Here is a 24,605-nt window from a genome sequence, read left to right as displayed (position 1 = left end):
TGTTGAAATGCCTATATGTATCCTTGGGGACCCAGCCTACCCCTTAATGCCATGGCTCATGAAGCCATACACAGGCAGCCTGGACAGTAGTCAGGAGCTGTTCAACTACAGGCTGAGCAAGTGCAGAATGGTGGTAGAATGTGCATTTGGATGTTTAAAGGCGCGCTGGCGCAGTTTACTGACTCGCTTAGACCTCAGCGAAACCAATATTCCCACTGTTATTACTGCTTGCTGTGTGCTCCACAATATCTGTGAGAGTAAGGGGGAGACGTTTATGGCGGGGTGGGAGGTTGAGGCAAATCGCCTGGCTGCTGGTTACGCGCAGCCAGACACCAGGGCGGTTAGAAGAGCACAGGAGGGCGCGGTACGCATCAGAGAAGCTTTGAAAACCAGTTTCATGACTGGCCAGGCTACGGTGTGAAAGTTCTGTTTGTTTCTCCATGATGAAACCCCCTGCCCCTTGGTTCACTCTACTTCCCTGTAAGCTAACCACCCTCCCCTCTTCCCTTCGATCACCGCTTGCAGAGGCAATAAAGTCATTGTTGCTTCACATTCATGCATTCTTTATTCATTCATCACACAAATAGGGAGATGACTACCAAGGTAGCCCAGGAGGGGTGGTGGAGGAGGGAAGGAAAATGCCACACAGCACTTTAAAAGTTTACAACTTTAAAATTTATTGAATGACAGCCTTCTTTTTTTTGGGCAATCCTCTGTGGCGGAGTGGCTGGTTGGCCAGTGGCCCCCCCACCGCGTTCTTGGGCGTCTGGGTGTGGAGGCTATGGAACTTGGGGAGGAGGGCGGTTGGTTACACAGGGGCTGTAGTGGCAGTCTGTGCTCCAGCTGCCTTTGCTGCAGCTCAACCATACACTGGAGCATACTGGTTTGGTCCTCCAGCAGCCTCAGCATTGAATCCTGCCTCCTCTCATCACGCTGCCGCCACATTTGAGCTTCAGCCCTGTCTTCAGCCCGCCACTTACTCTCTTCAGCCCGCCACTCACTCTCTTCAGCCCGCCACCTTTCCTCCCGGTCATTTTGTGCTTTCCTGCACTCTGACATTATTTGCCTTCACGCATTCGTCTGTGCTCTGTCAGCGTGGGAGGACAGCATGAGCTCAGAGAACATTTCATCTCGAGTATGTTTTTTTTTCTTTCTAAGCTTCACTAGCCTCTGAGAAGGAGAAGATCCTGTGATCATTGAAACACATGCAGCTGGTGGAGAAAAAAAAAGGGACAGCGGTATTTAAAAAGACATTTTATAAAACAGTGGCTACACTCTTTCAGGGTAAACCTTGCTTTTAACATTACATACATAGCACATGTGCTTTCGTTACAAGGTCGCATTTTGCCTCCCCCCACTGCGTGGCTACCCCCTCAACCCTCCCCCCTCCCTGTGGCTAACAGCGGGGAACATTTCTGTTTAGCCACAGGCAAACAGCCCAGCAGGAATGGGCTCCTCTGATTGTCCCCTGAAGAAAAACACTCTATTTCAACCAGGTGACCATGAATTATATCTCACTCTCCTGAGGATAACACAGAGAGATAAAGAACGGATGTTGTTTGAACGCCAGCAAACATACACTGCAATGCTTTGTTGTACAATGATTCCCGAGTACGTGTTACTGGCCTGGAGTGGTAAAGTGTCCTACCATGAAGGACGCAATAAGGCTGCCCTCCCCAGAAACCTTTTGCAAAGGCTTTGGGAGTACATCCAGGAGAGCCGCGAATGCCAGGGCAAAGTAATCCTTTCACATGCTTGCTTTTAAACCATGTATAGTATTTTAAAAGGTACACTCACCGGAGGTCCCTTCTCCGCCTGCTGGGTCCAGGAGGCAGCCTTGGGTGGGTTCGGGGGGTACTGGCTCCAGGTCCAGGGTGAGAAACAGTTCCTGGCTGTCGGGAAAACCGGTTTCTCCGCTTGCTTGCTGTGAGCTATCTACAACCTCCTCATCATCATCATCTTCTTTGTCCCCAAAACCTGCTTCCGTATTGCCTCCACCTCCATTGAAGGAGTCAAACAACACGGCTGGGGTAGTGGTGGCTGAACCCCCTAAAATGGCATGCAGCTCATCATAGAAGCGGCATGTTTGGGGCTCTGACCCAGAGCGGCCGTTCGCCTCTCTGGTTTTCTGGTAGGCTTGCCTCAGCTCCTTCAGTTTCACACGGCACTGCTTCGGGTCCCTGTTATGGCCTCTGTCCTTCATGCCCTGGGAGATTTTGACAAAGGTTTTGGCATTTCGAAAACTGGAACGGAGTTCTGATAGCACGGATTCCTCTCCCCATACAGCGATCAGATCCCGTACCTCCCGTTCGGTCCATGCTGGAGCTCTTTTGCGATTCTGGGACTCCATCATAGTCACCTCTGCTGATGAGCTCTGCATGGTCACCTGCAGCTTGCCACGCTGGCCAAACAGGAAATAAGATTCAAAAGTTCGCGGTTCTTTTCCTGTCTACCTGGCCAGTGCATCTGAGTTGAGAGTGCTGTCCAGAGCGGTCACAATGGAGCACTCTGGGATAGCTCCTAGAGGCCAATACCGTTGAATTGTGTCCACAGTACCCCAAATTCGAGCCGGCAAGGCCGATTTAAGCGCTAATCCACTTGTCAGGGGTGGAGTAAGGAAATCGATTTTAAGAGCCCTTTAAGTCGAAATAAAGGGCTTCATTGTGTGGACAGGTGCAGGTTTACATCGATTTAATGCTGCTAAATTCGACCTAAAGTCCTAGTGTAGACCAGGGGTAAGATCTTTCCATTGTTATTCAAGTACATCAGATATAACAAATAATAATTTCTTCATTAAGCCCCCTTTTACTGTATGCTTACAACAGCAAATGACTGTTCACATGTAGACCTACTATTCTGCACAGACTCAGCCTGCATTAAAAGACTAACATAATCATATTGAGAGAAAGCATTTAGAGAACTATAATCCAATAGTATTCCTGAAAGACTTTTTACATAATGAAAATCTGTGAAGAGTAAATATATTGATCAGAAGCATCAAAAACATTTAAACATTTCTGTATATATGATCATTCCTCAATATAATTTTTTTTAAAAGGCTATAATCAATCTTTCAGGTTACAAAAATGGGAACTTGTGTTTTATTTTTAAATCCCAATGCTGCTTTGACATCATGCAATTTGTTCAGTATTGTTACTTTGAATAATTTAATTCATATTAGAAAATATTTTTACATAGTTCTGTATATTAAATACTGAGACTTTAATCCTACCTCATATTCATGATGCCATGAGATTCACATTGTGCTGTCAGTTTAGAACATGAGCATTACCAATTAGTCTGGTGTTCAGGTAGTTTATGAACTAAGGCCCAGATCCTGCAGACTTACCCATGCGCTTAACTTTATGGATGGGGAACGATTCCAGAATTAATTTTGTCAAGTTTAACAATTGCAACATTTCACAGAAACAGGTTAGCTTCCACTGTTATTATGAGAGCCAATGGCCCATATTTTGTGGTCCTTCAATCGAGCAAAACTTCTATTGTAGTCAATAGGACCTTTGCTTGACTCAAGACCACAGAATTTGGGTCCCAGACATTAGAGATAGAAAAGATTTATTATATCACCGAGGTGCAGACTCTAATGGTATTTAGGCTCCTTACTTCCATTGAAATCAATGAAACTAGAGTGGGCAAAGTATTAGTATATAATGTACTGCAGGAGACAATGCTGTACTAATGGGGTTAGGGACCAGGGCCCAGATCCACAAAGGTATTTAGGCTCCTAATTTTGGAATAGTAGTCAGAAGGTACTTGTTTTTTCTTTAATAGGAATGTAGAATTATGGTGTTTGTATCTGAGAGTTTGGTATATCAGTCAGATGATTTAGAATTAAATAGAATCATCTGGTTTATTGAGCTAATTGTCAATAGACATATTTTTAAAGTTTTTTTTTATTTAATTACTGCTGCAAGTGAACCAGTTAGTTAACAGAACATACTTTATTTTAAATGGAAGAAATAATAGTGACATTAGCAAGTTTTACTGCAAGTATAGAAAATGTCATTCCACCATGTACAGGATGGAATGATGCAAGTTCATTCAACTCTAAGATTTTAATATTTCACAGACTCATATTAAAATGGCTATGCAATATTGATAAGACAATTATTTTGAAATAAAATCTGATAGTATGAAAAAAATGCACATTGCTTAATTTCTTGCTGAATACACAGAATAACATTTTGGTCCCAGGTTAGCATCATAGTCAAAATATTTTTATTTTTGTCACACATTGAACATGTACAATATTATAAAGCTTGATTTTAATAATTGTTATTTGCAAAAATATTCTTCTCAATCCCTTCAAACTGCAATTATAAAGTTCATTCCTAGCATGAAAATCTGTAAACTGAACAGAATTTTCAGAACAAAAGGATTAATTTGTTTCACAAGAAACCAAATTTCATTGTTTAATTCAGCTTTTTTAAAAAGGTATTCGATGGATAAATAAATTGTAATTGCTAGTTAATGTCTTTCAGGTTGCTCATTGGGATGTTATAACATTCTCCCCATATTCTTATTTGTAAAGTTTCTATTTATAATAAGATATTCTAACATGACACAAAAAGCTTTCTAATAGCAGTAAGAATCAAAGTGCAAAATATTTACTTGGTTGGGGGAATGCTCTTGCTCCCATTTAAATCTAAGGCAAAATTTTGGATTATTTGATGAGACTAGGATCTGCTCCTTGATGCAGACTTGCACAAAGGGTTTTTGTTTATTACCATTTGGATTTTATGCATGTAAGTTTCCCTGAACTATGTCACGTTGTACATACAGTTGTACTAGGTATTTTTAGGAGATTAATGGTAGGGTATTAGCCAATTAGGTGGTGCCAATCCTGCTCTCAGACTTCTGATTATCTTTTAATATCACATACCTTAATGTATGCTCAATTGACAATACTGATGTTGTTGAGACATGGACAAGTTAATGATGTGTAAATCTGCAGTTTACGCTGAGATAGAAAAGTTTAATTTTTTGGAATGATAAGGGGTCCAGTCCTGCAAAGGCTTATTTATGGGAGTAATCACACTGAAGTAAGAGGAGCTACTTACATGAATAAGGGCTACTCACAGAAATAAAGATTTGAGTAGCTGAGTGCATGTGTCTTGTATACACTACAGATTTACAACTCATTAACCTGAGGCTCATTTTTGAAAATGTCAAATCGTTTACTGTTAAAACACTTATACAACTAACTGAATACAGACAGTCTACACAGTTCAGGACTTCAAGACAATTAATCATTTATTATCCACCGGATACCAAAACTGCATTCCTTGGACAACCAAAACTCCTACCAAAGTTAATTGAGCACAATAGGAGTAAAAGGTGTGCAAGGAAAACAGGATAAGGTCCTAGCTCTTATTCAGTTCCTTGTAAACTGAATGATGGGAGAGTGCAAACAGTGAACATGAATATCTAGTGATTGGTGGTAGCAATCCAAATCTATAGTATTAAGGTTTTCCTGCAATTTTTTGTGTGCGTGTGTATTTTTAGAAAAGTTGTCAAGCCCTTATAGTTGTGAAGGAGTCCTTCACTTGTAAGTCAATGCACAGCAGTTTCAGCAAGTCTCCATCTAGGCAGACTGGAACAATAGCACCAAAAATACAAACTTTCTCTCTCTTCTCAAAATAATCTGTTTGTGACCATTAAGCAGTCAGATTAATAATCACATACGATATTACCCCAGTAAAATAAGTGAACTGTATTGGTTAAAAATCTACAGCCTTGCTATGAATCCTCACAACACATAAAGACTTAGCCTGGGCTGGACCATATGCAAAATTCACATTAGCATCTATGAGAATTCCACATGCTGAGGAAGATCAATATATGGCCTTAAATTCAGACTGTAGTAGCATGGATTAGTGTTTCCACTTAGTGTTAACTGACCACTTAAACATGAATGGTCTCTTGAAATATGTGTTAAACATTCTGTTCCACCTTATATTTAGCTGTGATACTCTGAGGATACTTCCCAGACTGAAGAGCTCTGTGTCAGCTTCTCTCTCTCACCAACAGAAGTTGGTCCAATAAACTATAAAAAGAAAAGGAGTACTTGTGGCACCTTAGAGACTAACAAATTTATTTGAGCGTAAGCTTTCGTGAGGCTTTATACACTGCTGTAGCTCACGAAAGCTTATGCTCAAATAAATTTGTTAGTCTCTAAGGTGCCACAAGTACTCCTTTTCTTTTTGCAAATACAGACTAACATGGCTGCTACTCTGAAACCAATAAACTATATTAACTCACCTGCCTTGTCTCTCTGATATCCTAGGACCGACGTGGCTACAACAATGTATAGGTTGAAATATGACATACAAGAGCTTTTATTTGCGCTCCAAAAATCTAACTTTACTCGTCTTCACTTTTAAAGGGTAAACTCTGGGGGCACGAGGAGAAAACTGTGGAGTAGCCAACCAGAAACTCCAGTCAATAAGGGCAGAAGCAACCAAAGCAGGGATTTTTGGTCCATTGGAGAACTTTCTACAGTTTTGACCATGCTTTATCTCTCCTGTGTTGCTTGGCTGTTTGCTCCAACCTTCCTGCTCCCCACTCCTCCCTCAGTCTCTTCACCTCAGAAGAGCATCTTCCTCCAATCTTGTCTATTTAGATTGTAAGCTTTTCAGGGCAGGAACCGTCTACTGCTCTGTGTTTGTATGGTACCTATATATAATGGGGGAGTCACTCTTGATTGGCCCTTAGGCATAACTGTAATAAACATGGTTAATAATAATATTTTAAATATGTTTGCCATCTTTTGAATCACAAAACTGTTTTATTAAGAAAGCTAACATGATTTTGTTTAAAACACGCATACACACTAATACTGCATATGCCCAGTAACTTCTTGTCAACAAATTTCATGGTGAATTTTAGTAATGCGTCCTTTATGCTCAATTCAGAGGAGTCACTAATTTATCACCCTATAAAGCAGTGCCTTGTCTTTATATTTGCCTGAACAGTACAATCTATGCCCCTGACATTGTATACCTCCTCAAGAATCTGTGTGCATAGGAGCAAGTCTACTTTAATCAGAACAGATGTACATAATTTGTATATTTAAAAAATGAATACATGCATTTTTATGCAAGAGATCACAGAAATTCTCTTCAAAGTCAGTGTTGTGTCAGTACTCACAGTTTTATTGGGGGAGGGAAAAGAGTTTAAACTGTCTACATGCAAACAATCAAACAAGAACAAAATGTCAAAGTTAGGCTTTATGCTCTGTTCTTACAAAACTGCACAGGCATCCGATTAAAGATATCAACTATAGGCCCAATTTTGCATTTCCAGTCATTTCAATTGGACTAATCAGGCAAATAAAAACAACAGGATTGAGCCCTGCAGTTCTAGTTTCCTCTGGATTCCTGCAGATATAGATCTCATTAACAGTAAGAGGTCAACATGAGATTAGACCTCTATTTGTGCTACAGAACCTGAGGCAGACAAGCTAGAGCATCGGTTTTCACTTTACATGATTTTGTTAGTTTGCCACAACCCGTTTTAGAAATTACTACTTCTAATTTTGGATAAATATTTAATTTTGCAGCTGATGTGAAGTCCAACCACTTGCATGGAAAGAAGAATTTGGACAAGTAGCAAGAATTAGCTTTTCTGCTGGGGAAAATAAAAGGAGATGTATAAAAGGGAGGGATGGAGCCTGTTAATATCTCTCTGTGAAAGCTGTTCTACAGAAGATACTCTCCATCTACTTTGAAGATTTTTATTGCCTTTAGTGATTATTAATGTGTACCCTGCCAAAAAGTGCAATTAGGGACTGTACAAACAGTGCATTTGGTATCAAATGTTGCACACTCTCCAAGAATTAAGATAAAATAGAGGTTGTTTAATCTTCTTACTGGGATTTTCTATTTTTTCTTCTGGACAGAATATCCTGTGTTTGAGAGGAAAACTCACACACGTGTCCATTAGTTTTGCCACAGACATCCACCTTAGACCCCAAATCCTGTGCAATTCTCAACTACTTTGTAAACATGGACCAGCAATGAACATCAGAGCCTATTAAAGAATAATTTCAGGCTACTGAGAACAGTCATCTATTAATAGCAGACAAATCCCTGCTATAGCCTGTAGTGATAATACCCTGATACTTTGCACACAGTTAACCATTACAAAACCAGCAAAAAGTCATCCTATATTGTAGGCTGATCCGTACCTTTAGAGCTTTCAAACAAACCAAAACCACATACATCCAGATGCTCCACGCATGATCAGATTGTATGCCATACAGATTTATTTTATACGCAAGATATTAAATTGTCAGCTCTTCCAAGTGACCCATCCTGAAGCGGTCCATACTGCATGAAATACTTGTGAGAGAGAAAGTGGTTCTGTCTTGCAGAAACACTAAGCCAGCCTATGAGAGTTTTACCACACACACCGCCAAGACAATAGCGATAATGAGCACCGCGGAGAAAATGATCCCAGCTAGAACTTTGCTGATATCGCAGAAGGATTTGTTTTCCTCCACGGAGATCATGCCAATGGAGGAGGCGCCCACGCTAATGGTGGATTTGAGTTCAGCCCCAGGGTCCTGCTTAGCCTCTACTGTCCATTGGGGGACATTCACCTTCATCTCCATCTCGTACATCATCTCTCCTACTTGGTTGATCTCGTTCTCCAGGTCTTTCAAATCCACTACATCTATGTTGTGTTCAGCCTCGTATTTCATGTTCTGGACGCTCATAGCCCTGGTGGCCACCCCAGAGGTTCCCCCGCTCATGCCCGTCTGGATCAGGTGCTTTTTGGGAACGTTTAGGGGGAACTCCTGGCCCAGCTCCAGGGCTCTCTTCATGTCAATCTCCAGGATCTCCATGCAAGTGGAGAAGATCACCCAGAGCCTCTCGAATTCAGTCTTATCCTCCTTACTCACCGTCTTGTCCTTCAAGACGGCGGTGAGCTTGTTCCTGTTAGCCACCGCCAGCTCCTGGGCTTTCTGCCGAGTCTTCTTGAGCTCCTCCCGCAGGTTCTGCGAGTCCGAGGTGCCCCCAATGGTCAGCACCATGTGCCGATAGCAAGCAGTCACCTTGCTGAGCGCATCGAGCAGCGCTTTGCATTCCTCCTTCACCATGGCTCAGGCAGGCTGCAGACCAGTGCCCCAGCCAGCGGGCTCCAACTGGCGGGCTGCTCGCTGGGTGAACTGGTGTCCCCGCTGGTCTACCTCCCGCGGCTCAGTTCAGATTACCCTCTATTGGATCCAGGGAGCTGCCAGCGCCAGATGTCACCAACACGCATGGTAATCGCGGAGCTCGGATCCCGCATGCAAATACTTAGATCTAGCCCCTTCCGACCGCTCACACGGCTCCAAATCCTCCTACGGTCCATGCAAGCGGGAGAGGAGTTTGGGGAGTGAGTGGCATCGCTTTGCGCACAGTATTCAGCATCCGAGGGAGGACTGCCCCAGTCCCTACTCCAGATACACCGAGATGGAGAACAGCTGCGGTTTCCTGCAGGCGGCTCCAGTACGAGAAAATCAGATGCACGTTGTTTTTAAATGCACCAAGCCGAATCGGCAGGAATGAATTAAAAACAGAGCTAAAAACAAGACAGCCTTTAATTAAAGCCCGAGTGCTGCCACCATGTGTGCCAGATGACCAGAGGCCGGTCTGTAGCGCCTGGAAACTCGCCTGCCCAATACCAACCTGGCGCCTCAGCTGTTGACATTAAATACTGCACAGCTGGAGCACCTGGAGGAGTCACGTGGTGCCGAGCAGGAAGTAGCGCCGCGGTTTCTCTTTCCAGCGAAATACAGCCGCCCTGCTCCTCGGCGTGCCTAGGCTCCGCCTTCGCAGGCTGCTGATTGAGTGGACGCTACCTCCGTCGCGGGAGAAGCCGGGGCTCATTGGCTTGGCGTAGCTGGGGTGCTGTGGTGCGCCGCCCGCTCGGATCCTGGTAGGGCTTGGTTGAAATGCACAGCAGTTAATGGGGGAGCTGGGCTGGACCGCTAGTGGTGCTCTGTGTCTGGGGAGGAAGTGAGACAATGTTACCTTTGTAAGTAAGTAAATTTTCTGGTGTCTGTTGACTCCCTATTTTCTAAATCGGGCTGGGGGGACTTCCCCCCCCCCCGGAGGGAGTGTATGACTTTGGGGGCTGCTGGGCAAGTGGGGCCCCTTCTCCTGGCCTTGTCAGCACTGACCGAGACGTTTCCTGTGGTAGAGGGTAGCACTTTCGGGGGCTGTAGCTGTCCTTGCGGTGCCCCCAGCTCATCCTTAATAGTGGGGGTGACTGAAAACAGGGTTTGCCGCTGTCACATGGTTTTCATTTTAAATTGTCTTCCTACCAAGGCCTGTGAACTCAAGCTTCGAAAACCACCTTCCATCCTCCTCTGCTACCCCAGCGTAAGAGATGGGATGGAGGGGGAGCGGGAAGTATGTTTTGTTCCAGATCTCTGGGTCCTGGCAGTGCTGTTGCTTCTCTGTGGGAGTTAAGTTACAGCGTAATGCAGGCATGTGGGGCTTGTACACAGAGCTTCGGTTGGCTTCATTTTTATACGCTTCAAGGGAGACACCGTTGCAAAGAGAGTGTGTGTTTTCAGAGAGTGAACGTGTTTCAGAAGGGAAGTATGCAAATTCTTTTTCCACCCTCAACACAGTGCTGGACTCTGGATGGGATTGTTGTAATTGTTTCTCCGGTATAGCAACGTTCACCGTCTTAAATGTTGACACTGCAACTCTGTTGTTGATATCCGATCCAAACTATAGGTTTCTGTCCAAACTGGAGACTTCCAGAGGGCTAATTAAGTCACATTTCTGATTGTCCCATGGGGTGGGGAAAGAGCTCCAAATATATTTTTGAATTAATTTGGGGGGGAAACATTACATTATGTTGGGATTAAACTGCATGCAGCGTAAACACGGGGTTAAGGGTCTTTGAGTTAAACACAGGGTTATTGGTTTTTCTTGTGGTCCCACTTGCGTTAATAGTTGTTGCTGATTATTTCTCAGACAGTACAAACTTTTTTTTCCATGAGTAAATACTGTTTCTATCAGGCTAGGAGAACTGATACTTTTCCGCAGCTTTAATCATAATACTATCTTAGATTTTTTTTTTAAAAGAACGCAGAAGGTGACTCAGACTCGTTGGTTCGTATCAACACATTTTGCTTCCTTCCAAAGCTTCTGATACAGTATGTAGAGTAAAAGGTTGTGTTTCTCTCTTTGAGCTCACTTAAGTGAGTGTGAACTGTTTAGGAAGCTTTGTAGCAAGTATAGATGTTGAGTCAAGAGAGGATTTGTGCTTGGGCTTTTTATAACTGTATATGCAAATTAGCAGTAAGTTAATGTGACAAACTTGAACACTTGTTACAAATTAGTAAAATATTGTGAATTGACTGCTTTGAAAATATATTGTAGAAATACTAATTTAATAGTTTTTAGTGGTGAGTAGTGAATATTTCATACTGTGCTGATTATATTATAATTTTAAAATTTTCTTGGTAGCTATATACTTTGGTAATGGGTGCTCTAGACTCACTTAAATGGTAACAGTGAGTACTGACCACTACACTGTACAGTAACTTATGCTGTTTTGCAACATAGAGTACATATTTATCAACGAGGAGTGCCAGAAAACTTAATTGCCACAGTCTCCACACCTCATTCACCCCTGGTTTAAGGAACAGCCAGATGGCTTGCTGAATTAAGTGACTTGAAATAGATACATTTTCTCTTTTTTCATTCTTTATGGGGATATGAGAATGTAACACATACCACCATAGTGGAACAAAAAATACCATATGTTCTAAGTGGTATCTAGCTTCAGAAACTTTCTTGAAATTTGTCATGGAAGGCCCAAGATCAATTAAGTAGCTGCCTCCCCATTTCAAGGCAATGCTAACCTAGGAAGGTTGAGCCAAAGTATGTGGGATCTTGCATGGGAATGCAATGACGCTAGGTGAACTTGAACTATGTGTAAGCAGGTTTCAGATTAACAGCCGTGTTAGTCTGTATTCGCAAAAAGAAAAGGGGTACTTGTGGCACCTTAGAGACTAACCAATTTATTTGAGCATAAGCTTTCGTGAGCTACAGCTCCCTTCAACGTGTAAGCAAAGATTTGTAATTGCATAATGGTCCTAGTCAGGAAAAAGGATAAGCCCTAGCTCTGGATCCAAAGTCTTATGTGACTTGATGGTGATAAGCTTATGACTATCCAAATTATGCATCCCTTTATACTTATTGAAAGGGTTACATGTAAAAGTCTGATGCACTTCAGTAATAATAAGTTACTTATTTCAGTGCATCAGACCTTTAAATTAGAAAGTCTCCCATCTAGTTTCAGGCAAGTTAACTGGTTGAAGTATTGTCTTTGTCAAGAGGAAACATAATGTTTTAGGAGCTTCTGACTAATTATTTACACCTAGAGGCAGCAATAGATAATACCTGTAGTCAGATACTTCTTGACCACAGATCTTTACATGTATTATTACATGGAAGAATAAGAACAGCATTCTTCTCTGGAATACCTGCTTAAGTTGGTGAACATGTTTTCCAATACCACATCGCAGATGGTACCTCTACTGCAGATTCAGCCACAGTTTTGTTATAGGAATTGTCAAATGACAGGTAGAAAATTCTTAAAATCCAAAGACAAATATTGATACTTTTTTTTTTTTTAGGGCAGAGTACTCTTGCAAATGTGTTTGGAAAATGTAGTTCTTGAAAGACATTATAGAGAATTACTTGCTAAATCCCATACCCTTAGTTTATCAATGGGTGCCCCCCTGTCCTATGATGATTAAATTATTGAATCATTGAAAACCTTTGTTAATTCTGTTTTATATGATATATAACAAACCTTGGCTCAGATGTACCAACATTTGGTGTAAACTCAAAAGTTGAGTACCATCATCTAACATTTGGGACAATATAAGGGTGGGTTTTTTCAGAGGAGGGGTTGTGTTTTTTGTTTTTCATCTAGATATAGCTTGAAAACTTTGAAAATAGAAAAAAAAATTGGTACACAACTCAAAAAGCCTCAGCCATTATTCAGACCTGTGCTAATATTAGACCAGTTTCCTTCAAATAACAACCAAGAACATATTTTGATTAGTTCTCCACCTGTCTCGGCTGTAACTACTGTGCAAGTGTTTTGAACAGTGGCATGAAAATATTCTTGATTTTGTTTATCACAAAGCAAAGTAGCAGCCAAGTCTGAAGCTACTGCAGTGACAAGTGTACAGGTTAGTTATTCTGGTACACATTGTATTATGTAGCTTTAAAAGGCCAGTATTGCCTGAAATGTCACTAAATGTTTTAGTGAGTAAAAATGAACTGTGGTGGAACTGTTTGTCTTAGTGAAAAAATGGTAGAAACACTAGTATTGAAGTGCAGTACTGCTCTGATAAGTGAATCCAAAAGGTTGTCATAGGACTCCATGATTACCATGTCTCAGAGAACTCAAATGAAAACTTTTAAAAACTTTCCCTTTAATGAGAAAAAATGTCTTTCCCAGTTTCTGGTTAAAAAAAAAAAAAACTGCACAGGCAGTCCGTTCCACCTTTTTCTTCCACATTACATTTTATGTACTGAATTCCGTACAGACACATTCAAATCTCTTGATCTCCACATGTTGTAATAAATATTTCAATGTATTAACTCATCCTTTTCCTTTATTTTTTTTTCTTTAAAATCAAATACCAAAATATCACTTAATAGCTGAGGACTCCAACCCACAGAAACTGGGCTAAAGGGAGGAAGGAGATACTGAGGGGAAGGAAATTTAGAATTGTGGCTCCTAGAGCAACTGTCATTTGGCCATGTTGCAAGTATTTAACCCCCTGTGCAGCAATATAACACTGTTCAAGCTCAAAGGGACTGAGTTATAATTGTGGAAACTGTTAATGTGATAAGATATTCAAAGTTTAAATTCTCAACCATGATGATATTGTTTGGGGGTGTCATGCAGAGGATAAATTCTATTCTGAAGTCCAAGGTATGTTGTGGGTTTTGTACTCCTTTATTAAGGCACAGTATACATCTGCTATCTTAATTACAGAAGTGTTTTAACTGGTTTTTATTTTTGAATGTGGATTTGTTCATCTTTGTCATTTCATTTTGTTGGTGCTCTAGATCACACTGAACCATGCTCAGAAGTCTGCTTGACCGATGGCAAACGAGTCTATACTGCTGCCACTAAGCGGTTTAGAGCTAGTTATTTGTGATGTGTAATCTGATGTGCTGGGAACTGAAGTAAGATCACCACACTGAACTCTCTTCCTGTGACCATCTGTCAAATCAAAATGATTTTAAATCACTCTGGTCTGTCTTGGATTTGTATTATGTTCTTTTTAGGTCCAGGCAGTGGATTACAAACAGCACATTTATCTAAGCTTATCTATATTCATAAATTAAATTCTGTATTTTGCCCATGAGTTGGGATATGATGGTTGGAGATAGTGTGGTTTCTCATGCACACCTCCCTCTTGTGTTTCTGATCAGCTTTTTCACATGGTTAAAGGGACAACTAAAGCTTTTTTTCAGTCTTCTCTTCCAGATAGAAATCTGAAACTCTGTTCCATGGATCTATGGTAGAAAGGAAGTTGAACTTTTTCCGTAACCTTTCTGAAAAAATAGTTAAGTAAAAACTGTGACTGACTGAAGGACACTTTGTGTTCCCAATTTTTATTTTCTCTTTCCCAGCCTTTGTGGTATAGGAAACTTAAACCCTGTGTTCTAGCTTCTTGACTTAACATATTAATGCTCTTGGAGTTTTTCTGTAGCTTGTGAAATATCGTTTAGCAGTAGCATATGATTAAACAGTTCAGCTATTTATGAATGAGAATAGTTCCTGGCATGCCAAATGTTAAAATAGCGTACATTGGGAAATACATGATCTTAGAATATAGACACAAATTAGTTTCCTGCTGAGATCCGTGTAACTTTTTTAGTTTGAATCTTTAGACAAGAAACCGTTTTTATATGAGAGCTAAAATCAGGATAACTTTTTTAGTTTTGTACGTATCTTAATATTGCTGCTGCTGGGATAAATTTAAATCTGACTCTCTGGATTGAGCCATATATGTGAATCTCTTCTCCTTTAATCCTGTCCATGCAAAACCCCACATGATAGTCTTGGCAAACATTACTCCCATGAGTAACTCCATCTTTAAGATCAGACATTTGAATTATTTACATGAGTAAGACTTCTCAAGATCAGAGAAGCGGGTTCTAGCCCAGGTAAACTATAATGATCCTATCTTAATTGTAAATAACACACCAAAAACTACATTAAATGAATGTTAAGGTTGCAAAGTTAAGCACTACAAATTTAGGAAATACCTGAATTAAGATTGCATATGTAACCTTAATTCAGACTACTCCTGTATATGCATTATGTTATCATTTCTAATTACATGATCTCATACTACTTTTTTTCCCACAGGACCCCTGCCTCATTCAGTGCACAGGATTGATAGTACTCTGGGAATGCACCAGGTGGCATTTGAGTCAGGTGGCTTCCTTTTCTTTGTCTCCTGGGTGCCAGCCGGGGGAGCCTTGAGAGCACAGGAGAGAACATGTCTCTGCTCTGTTCCAGGGCCCTAGCCTGTAGTAATGGGAGAAGCAATTGCAGGGAAAATCCTGGTGAGCTGTTGAAGCATGCTCAGTGCAGGCAAAGTCTTCAGAGAATTTAGCTGCCCAACTCTAATAATTTTCTGCTGAATATGTATGAACTGAGACTGGCCAGGCTATTAGCCTTTGGGTAATTTTTTTCTGGGCAAAAGGCACATCCCTGATGCAAGAGCTGACCTCCAATTCTACACCAGTTTTCAAGTCTGTGGTCTGAACCATGGAGCTGCTAAACTTTTCCATGGAACAGCTGTAGGCCATTTAAAAAAAAAAAAAGAATCGTTTCCCTAATCTAATTTTTGGGAACAGCTGAACTATTTTAGCTGAAGCTTTTTGAAGGAGTTCAGCCCAAGGCAGATACCCAGTATTGAAAAATTCAGCCTGAGTGGTTATCCTTTGGCAAAGTTATAAGCAACTGAAAAGGGGGTCTTGCAATGCAAAGTATCAGGCAGCCTTCGCTATAGGCTGCACTACTAACTCTTCCTAGAATAGGGGGAGCTCTCAGTCTGGTATAGGATCATAAGGCTACATCTGATGCATCGTGTAGCTGCCTCTTAGCCTCCAGTTACACTATCTGTTTTGGAAACTCACATCTTTCTGTTACATGCACTTCCTGGACCCAAGGGAGCCTCAAGGAAAGAGGCATTGCCCTTCTGCCAGCATGGCATACAACCAAGAAATGCAGAGGGGGAATATTTCACAGCTCACTAATATGAACAGTGTGAAAGTATGAGAGAATATCTAGCATTTTATTAAAACACAATATGTTAAAACTGCAACTGCATGTAATGAAGAAAATGTTTGATGGGGGAGAAAGAGGGCAGATACATTGGGATAGCAGAATTCAAATCTAAAGGCTCTTGAAAGAGTACCTGGAGCAATAAGTGACCTGTTGTATGCTGTACATATAGAAATAATTAGAATAAATATCTTACCCTTTATCCTCCTACACTAAGTGAATAGTGCCATTGTGTTTTTGCTTCATGGTGTATACAGTACTGTACTAGAAATTTTTTTTCATGACTATGTACTACTTTTTTATTGGAAATAGGAAAAACTGATTCCAAAATAGGTGGTAAAATAGACTTCCTCTTTATAGAGTGCCTCTGACCTACCCTGTTATAACCAGTAGTGCTTATAAGCTCCAGTCAGACTGTACAAACACGTAAGATATTGTCTCTGCACCAAAGAGCTTACATTCTAACTTGAGACAGGGAGAAACAAATGTGTAATGAACAATTGGAGGGAATGCGGTGACAGGACTAATCTAACTGTCATGTTAGATGCTCTGGCCATAATAACTTAAATTTTATCATGGGTCATGTTGCTATTTTTCTCTGTGGCCTTGTGAACAGTGATAGAAACAGCTGGAACAGTTTCTAAAGATATCTGATATAGTTCAGTTGTAGATGGGTAGAGCTCTTCAAACTGTCCTGATGTTTGTCTAATGCATCTAAATGCATTTCCCCAAATGACCTCTGTCAAATTGAAAAGGGTGAGTGAATGACCCTTATATTTTTAGGGAAATTAATGTGCTAAAGTTAGGAAAGCTCCTCTAAAACAAAAATATTTTTTAAATATTGTGGATAGCGCCCAGATTCCAAGTTGAGTTCCTCTTTTGAGTGAACTATTGGTCTTAAGTCTAGCCTCTTTTGAACTTGGGGATCCCATTACAAACTTCTGTTACCTTCTGCAAAGGGGATTGTGTAGACTTGTCAAGACGACATACTATTGAATGGTTTCAGAGTAACAGCTGTGCTAGTCTGTATTCGCAAAAAGAAAAGGAGTACTTGTGGCACCTTAGAGACTAACCAATTTATTTGAGCATAAGCTTTCGTGAGCTACAGCTCACTTCATCGGATGCATACTGTGGAAACTGCAGAAGACATTATATACACAGAGACCATGAAACAATACCTCCTCCCACCCCACTCTCCTGCTGGTAATAGCTTATCTAAAGTGATCACTCTCCTTACAATGTGTATGATAATCAAGTTGGGCCATTTCCAGCACAAATCCAGGTTTTCTCACCCTCCGCGCCTCCCCCCCCCCCACACGTGGTCACTTTGGATGGGCTATTACCAGCAGGAGAGTGAGTTTGTGTGTGTGGGGGGGGGGGGGGCGGAGGGTGAGAGAACCTGGATTTGTGCTGGAAATGGCTCACCTTGATTATCATACACATTGTAAAGAGAGTGGTCAGTTTGGATGAGCTATTACCTCCTCTCACCCCACTCTCCTGCTGGTATTGTTTCATGGTCTCTGTGTATATAATGTCTTCTGCAGTTTCCCCAGTATGCATCCGATGAAGTGAGCTGTAGCTCACGAAAGCTTATGCTCAAATAAATTGGTTAGTCTCTAAGGTGCCACAAGTACTCCTTTTTCTTTTTGCGTGTACTATTGAATGCAAGTTTTGGTTGAGAGCATTGATAAAAGGGTATCTTGTAGCATAGTTTCCTCTGCTACAGTAGTAGTTCTGTGTAAAGGATAAAGGGTGGTGGGGGGAGGAATAGATTGGAAGAATCTAATACATTAGGAATTTATGTCCCAGGCACTTGTAATCTTGACTGACCTCCTTTCCATCTTCTAAGTAAAGTAAAATTTCTGAAGTCATTCCAGAGGCATCCCATTATGAGTCACTGAACCTCATGTTTGTGAAACGTGTACTGTAGAACTTCTGTTGAGAATTAGAACCTAGGAAGCCATAACTCGCATGGGGTTTTTGCAGCTTTAGAAACCAAGAATTTTATTTCATGCATTTAGTTCAGTTTTATAATAAGGACCTTTTTATTTTTACCAAAAGCATACTGTATTTCAGACTTCTTCCATCAGACATGAGCTCATAGACAAACTGAATGTTTTAAAACCTGAATTCATTAGGATTGGTTCACAAATGTATTAATGACGGATCAGGTAAAATATGTTTTTAGACTCTCTGGGCCCAATTCTTCCACCTTGAATCAATGGGATTACTTCTGGAGGTAAGGTATTCCTCAGAGTGAGTAAGTGTGGTAGAATGGGACACTAAATTAGTTGTAATAATTGTTAGTGGTGGCTGTCTCAGAGCACCCTTAGTCCATATTCATAGGGAGAAAGGCAGGCTTGAAAGTAGGAATTAGTTTTTGGCTAATTTCTAAAAGAGATGACATAGACCAGTGTTTCTCAACAACCAGTCCATGGACCCATGCGGGTTCCTGAGATTTCTCTGACAGTTTAGGAAAGGCAGCAAGCTGGTCATTGGTATCAAAAAGCTTGAGAAACACTCACATAGACAACTGTATCCAGAACTTCTTGGTTGTGTGCCTCATTTTAATATTTGATTGGTTCATAATAGATGCACTATTTCATATAATGGAAATTGTTTTCCTTAATTGACTTTCCCCCTTGATAGCTGAGGATAGTGTAATGGAAATACCTGTGTATTGTGCAATTTACATTGGTGTCTGTGTACAGAATACTCATGTTGCCTGTGTGTATGTCCATGTTTCTAAAATAAACAAGAATGTCAGCATCACATAACCAGACAGATTATAATGTATGTACAAAGAATAATGGTAAAAGTGGTTGTGTTATCTTAGCAGGGTTTGTTTTTGGTACACAAGTTTACTGTAGTAATGAATGTTTTAAAGGTTAATGCGGTTTTTTTTTTTTTCCGGACAGCATACTGCAGTAACTCTTTATAATTTTTCTTGAAATTGATTAGATTGGGTTGTTTGAAATCATCTATTTATAATTATAGCAGCATTCAGGCCCCAAACAGGTAGTGGTCAGATTTTATGAGACGAGATGGTCTCTGTCCCAGTAGCATAAAGTCTAACTTAACACACACGTGGGCGTAAACAGTTGGAAGAACTGGGGAGGGATAATAGTAATAGGAAATGTTTGGTTATGAAGACTAATTTTGCCTGAAGTTCCATGGTTCTGTATCAGTCACTCTATATTAAAGTTAGCTCAACATATTTTGTATCTTGATGTGAGACAAGGAGGGGAGTTTATTATACTTCTAAAACATGAAAGGAAGCATACAAAAAATCATCTTCTATATTCCCAAATGTTGTTGCATCTAAATATGAAAACTAAACAATAAAATATCTGTTTTTAACTTCTGTAATATTAACACTTGTATCTCTTCTAGAAAATACCTTTGGAATCTCTGACATCCATATGGCTATGTATGATGAAGATCTCTTGAAAAATCCTTTTTATTTGGCTATTCAGAAACGTCGTCCTGACCTTTGCAGGAAAGTTGCAGAATTCCATGGTATTGTAAGTAAAGAGCTTGTTTTAAATTGACTGACTACGTACAGAAGCAATAAAATCTCTCAGATTCTCACTGAAGTTTAGGAAGGGGTGAGAGAGAGCCAACAAACTAGATCAAAACTGAGATACATAAAGTATATTATATTCTTTTTCTTTTAATATATACATGAGGGAATGCATGAGGTAGTAGATGAAATATATGGGCTTCCATCCTCTAGGGGGATTCTTACAATGATGGTTCATAGCAAGACCCAAAATATAAATGCTTTTTTTTTTTTTTTTTTTAAATATGGGATTGGCACTCTTGTGTTCATGAACATATTGAAGTTCCTGGCTTGTAAGGGAAGAAAATAATGGTCTTTTGACCAACAAGCTACTTTATTTTATGTGACATGAGGCTATGAATATCATGCCACAATTGTTTGTGTTCAGTTTTATAGACTCCAGGTGGCTGTTGACTGCACTACTGAAAGGCTGTCTGTACTGGAGTTCCGATAAATAAAGATCCATCTTCTTATCAAGTCTTGTTTTCCTTGCTGGTCTGAATAACTTGTATATCTAGTACTGTTTGTCATAATTATGACCTTGAGAGACTGGGAACTGAAGCATTTTTGCAATTATGTTTTTATATTGTAAATCAGTATGCCCAAATCTGGTCTGGCATTAAAACATCAATTAAGAAAAACCCAATTTATTCCTGCTTTTAAAGTGTTAATAAAATTAGATGAGAGGTGGTGACCTATGACTCCTATGGAGGATGCTATATAAGCTGTATATTGTTTATTTTTCAAGTGCCTAGCCCTAGGATGCAAATGTATTTGCTCAGTAGTTTCTGCATAGCCTTGTCAATGCTAGGGTTTTTCTTTAGAACTTCCAAGTGTTGCTAACAGTGATGCAGTTCCATTGATGATGAGTGCTAATGTAAATGAAGCACCAGCAGCTGAAGGTGTTTTAAGTGCTTTGGTGTTTATACCCTCTTTAAAGCAGGTCTAGACAAAACAGCACTTAATTTGAGGGTGAGAGGGGAACTAACCACTGGTTCCTGGGCCTCTGTCTGTGCTAGTTCCCAGGTAGGGGAAACATCCTAGCATAAACACAGTTTGAGTAATCCTTGCTTGCAAGGCTAATAATTTTACTGCTTTCTACAGCAATCTGGACAATATTTCTAAATGATCTTGGTTTCTATTTTTATTAGCTACATAGAATCTTAGAGGATGAGCTCTAATTGCAAAGCCTACGAAAGTGTTTTATTCGGTTAAATAACCTCACTTATTTTTGGGCTTTTGGATCATCCATTAGCAATGGCATGGGAAAAATTAGTCAGCCTATTTATCTTAATCTTAGAGAGCCCTGATAGCTTTTTGTCCTACTCTTTTTTTTTTTAAAATGTAAGTGTCAAATCATTTCTGCTGTGAGCGGTATTCAGAGTTCAGAAACTTAACTATTTGTTGAACATGTGTGGAAGTGACCTGCAGTATGTGGAATACATGGAGCAAGAAAACTGAAATATTGGGGTTGCCACTTTCAGGGGATTTGAGGGGAAATGTTGCATGTGAAAACAATAAGTTCTTACAACTGTTTTTTTGGTGGAAATTGGGGGAGAGGCAGAAATCTGATTTTTACACAGGCTGTGTCCTAAATCAGTATTAATAATTTAAACTCTAACCCTGTCTACATACACAAGTGGGCCTGTGCAGTATCCATTTTTTTACGACTAGTGTAGGAGGACATTGGACAGAATTGTTGGAACAGGCTTTAACTGTAAAATGTTGTTTTGACGCTGTGCCTGTTAAGTTTCTATAAACTGCTCCATTTAAACTTTTAAATGTTGGCAGCACAAAATGAAAAAGCACTTTTTTTCCTTTTAAAATTTACCATACTTTTAATTCAGTAATATCTTCTGCTTGTTAAGAAATAAATAAGAGGCAATAGGGTATGCTTTATTTATTTTAAATTGCATGCCAAAGGAATGTAGAGAAGTGGACATTGTTTAGAGTCCCATTAGAGTGCTTTGTGAATGTCTGAAACTGCAGTGATGCTGTTAGAAATGTAAATATTTGCAGAACTTACACTTGTCAAGATTCATGGTACCTGCTGCTGCTTTGTTCATCTTAGGTCTGATCTCTTTATGGAGGTGATTCTGCTGCTGCTAATGGTATTGCTTTTTGTGCCTCCAGAATAAAAGCATTTTTTTTTTCTGTGAGCAGTGTTAATATTTCCAGAGAGTGCTCTTATCTGAAGAGTAGAAGTGCTTCTGTAAAAAGTATCTTTAAATACTGAAAGGGTTTTAGTTAGTGCAAAAAATTACAATTTCTCCTGTTCCAGAGAACAGCAGGAATAGACAATGTTGTACTTTGTGACAATATCTTTTATTTGAAAACTAGGCATGTATATTACCAGTTTAAATTAGTTTCTTGATGGAAGAATAGGGGCTCAAAATACTCACCAGGTAGTTTTAATGGTAGGAAGGCAAATTTGTATATATGAGCTAATATGCCATTTGCTCTGGTTCCTTTTAAGACTACCTTTCCTCGCTCTCTGGTGGTTTTGACCTTTTGTGTGGCAAGCATCCAAATGGCGGTGACTTGGGAATGCAAGAAAGAATGGTACTGCTACCTCATTAGTATAACTGTTCTACTGGAGAGAAGTATTGGCCTGTGCTAGATTAGCATTTAGTTTTCAGGAGGTAATGCCAAGTGAGATGCTTGTTAATTTCAATTAGATGCCCTGAATTGCTCACTAAAATAACAGCATTTAGCTAGTTTGTTGAAGTGCTGCTTTTAAATGTAGAAACTGGTGTGATCCCAGTGTTTTTAAGTTGTCCCTCCATTGTGTGTGGCATTTTTCTAAATGCATAGCTGATACAGACAGAGAAGAGTGAAAATGTTTTAGAAAGGAGTATTAGATTTGTGAAAGGCTTTGCTTTAAGAGCTGTGCAGACTAGCTCTTAGAGGTAGTTACAGCCCCACTTCCTATTCTTCTCTGAATTCTTCTTTTCAACTTTTAGTTCTAGGGCTGTTCAGAATCCTGCTGTGCTACTTCTGTTTTAAAGTCTAGCTGTTTGAAGTAGTTGTTGAAATACTGAATTCTTCTTTTTTCTTTCCTTCTCTGTATGACTGAGTAAATTGGCTTCTTAGTGTTTGACTGACTCATCTGAGTTGCAGTAGCTAAGCACATTTGGAGGTGAGGATATATAACTTCCTTGTTGCTGTTGAGGTGGTTGGCAGCGGGGGTGGGAGGTAGGGAAGGGTAGATATCAGTGTTGTGTAGGAAGAGTTCTCTAAGGCTAAGGCTACACTACAGCCCAAATCCAGGCTGAGATCGATCCACCGGCAGTCAATTTAGCGGGTCTAGTGAAGACCTGCCAAATGGACAGAAGATGGCTCTCCAGTCAACCCCTGTACTGTGATTGATTGCAAAGGGGGCAGACTTTTCTTCCTTTTTAAAACCTTTTTAGACAGCTCAAATCCTGGTGAGGATCATAGCAACTGCAAGTCACAGTTCTTAACATTTCACCATGCTTCGGTTTAGTGGCCTCAGTCCACTCCCAGTAATTATGTTTGTAGAGCCAGCGTTAGGCATAAGCAGACTAAGCAATTGCTTAGGGCCTTAAGCAGCTCAAGAGGGCCTCCCATTCACTTTTTTAATTGTAAGAACATGCCTGTTTTAGTATTGGGGATTGGGAGGGGGGGAATATTCCTGCTTCGGGGTAAGCACCGGCACTGTATGTATGTTTGCATCATGAATCCACCGCAGAGAGTACAAACTGGCAGAGATGTAGAAGATTGAATTAGCAAGGTGATGGATAAGAGGCTAGTTTTTAAAATGTTTTCTTCCAGGTCAGGGTTGAGGCACAATGACTGGGCAGCCTGCGGGAGGGAAGCTTGGCAATATCACCGTGCTGTATCCTGTGAATGAAGAGTCTGGTGCTGGATTGACTGCTCCCAGGAACATCAATCTGGCACCTTCCATGAGCACTAAATGCTCACGCAAGCTGAAAACAGACTGTACTTCATTTCAAATGATTGTATAGTTCAGTACTATTAATGTTCACCTGTTGATTCCATAATTCACTCTCCAGCAGGGTTTCTCAACCTTTTTCTCTCTGAGGGCCCCTCCCCCCCCAAACATGCTACAAAAACTCCATGGCCCACGTGTGCTATACCTGTTTGTTTTTCTGCGTATCCAGTAGATTAAAAACCAGGGCCAGGGTTCAGGATAGCAACCAGGGAAATTGCCTAGAGCCCCACACCACAGGGGACCCCACAAAGCTAAATTGCTTTGGCTTTCTGCCCTGGGCCCCAGCTAATCTAATGCCAGCCCAGCTCTTCAGTTTATTTTGGCAGACCGTGAAACCTGCTTGTGGCCTCCCCAGAACCCTGTCTGAGAACCACTGCTTTAAAGGCTCCACTAACCTGTTAATGGGAGGAGGTCCCACTATGCATGTTTTGTTCCTTTTCTGGTGGTCTTTCACTTGGTCTAGGAAAATACCTTAATGAACACTTTAAGCTGCTTAGTCTTGGTTTTTAATTTAGTGTAAAAATGTCAGCAATATAAGATCTATATCTATACAACTGGGGGTCTTGCTAGAGGTGTTGCTTTTTGCCTTTCCTTTTGGGTACAGCGTGCTCTGATTGTCCCCAGCTTGCTATACTTAGGAGATGATCAGAGCATAGATTCTATCTCTTGCAGCTAATTAGAAAAGGGGTGTGTGTGTGTGTGTGTGTGTGA

The 24,605-nt window shown here is 40.5% G+C and overlaps 2 protein-coding genes across 9 annotated transcripts in view; one reads left to right on the top strand and one right to left on the bottom strand.

Annotated features, from left to right (window-relative positions):
- Positions 1-6,228: 6,228 nt before the first annotated feature.
- RGS9BP (regulator of G protein signaling 9 binding protein) lies at positions 6,229-9,821 on the bottom strand. The gene has a single exon (XM_073307843.1). The coding sequence runs from the start codon at positions 9,122-9,124 to the stop codon at positions 8,411-8,413; it is 714 nt and encodes a 237-aa protein (XP_073163944.1). The 5' UTR covers positions 9,125-9,821; the 3' UTR covers positions 6,229-8,410.
- ANKRD27 (ankyrin repeat domain 27) overlaps positions 9,773-24,605 on the top strand; it is a 71,319-nt gene continuing 56,486 nt past the window's right edge. For 2 of the 8 annotated variants that reach the window (XM_073307842.1, XM_073307834.1), the window contains exons 1-3: positions 14,532-14,623; positions 15,433-15,501; positions 19,750-19,880. In XM_073307842.1, the coding sequence (XP_073163943.1) occupies positions 15,477-15,501; positions 19,750-19,880 (156 nt within the window). In that variant the 5' untranslated portion in view covers positions 14,532-14,623; positions 15,433-15,476. Of the gene's footprint in view, positions 10,049-14,120; positions 14,241-14,531; positions 14,624-14,660; positions 15,502-19,749; positions 19,881-24,605 lie in introns of those variants that run through there. The other 6 variants (XM_073307838.1, XM_073307841.1, XM_073307837.1 and 3 more) reach the window with 6 other exon arrangements.

Source organism: Lepidochelys kempii, chromosome 12 (genome assembly GCF_965140265.1).
Source record: "Lepidochelys kempii isolate rLepKem1 chromosome 12, rLepKem1.hap2, whole genome shotgun sequence".
Lineage (NCBI taxonomy): Eukaryota > Metazoa > Chordata > Testudines > Cheloniidae > Lepidochelys > Lepidochelys kempii.
This window is presented reverse-complemented; position numbering and strand designations above follow the sequence as displayed.

Excerpts from the sequence above, each read along its gene's own strand:
- RGS9BP (XM_073307843.1), bottom strand. The coding sequence starts at position 9,124 with ATGGTGAAGGAGGAATGCAAAGCGCTGCTCGATGCGCTCAGCAAGGTG.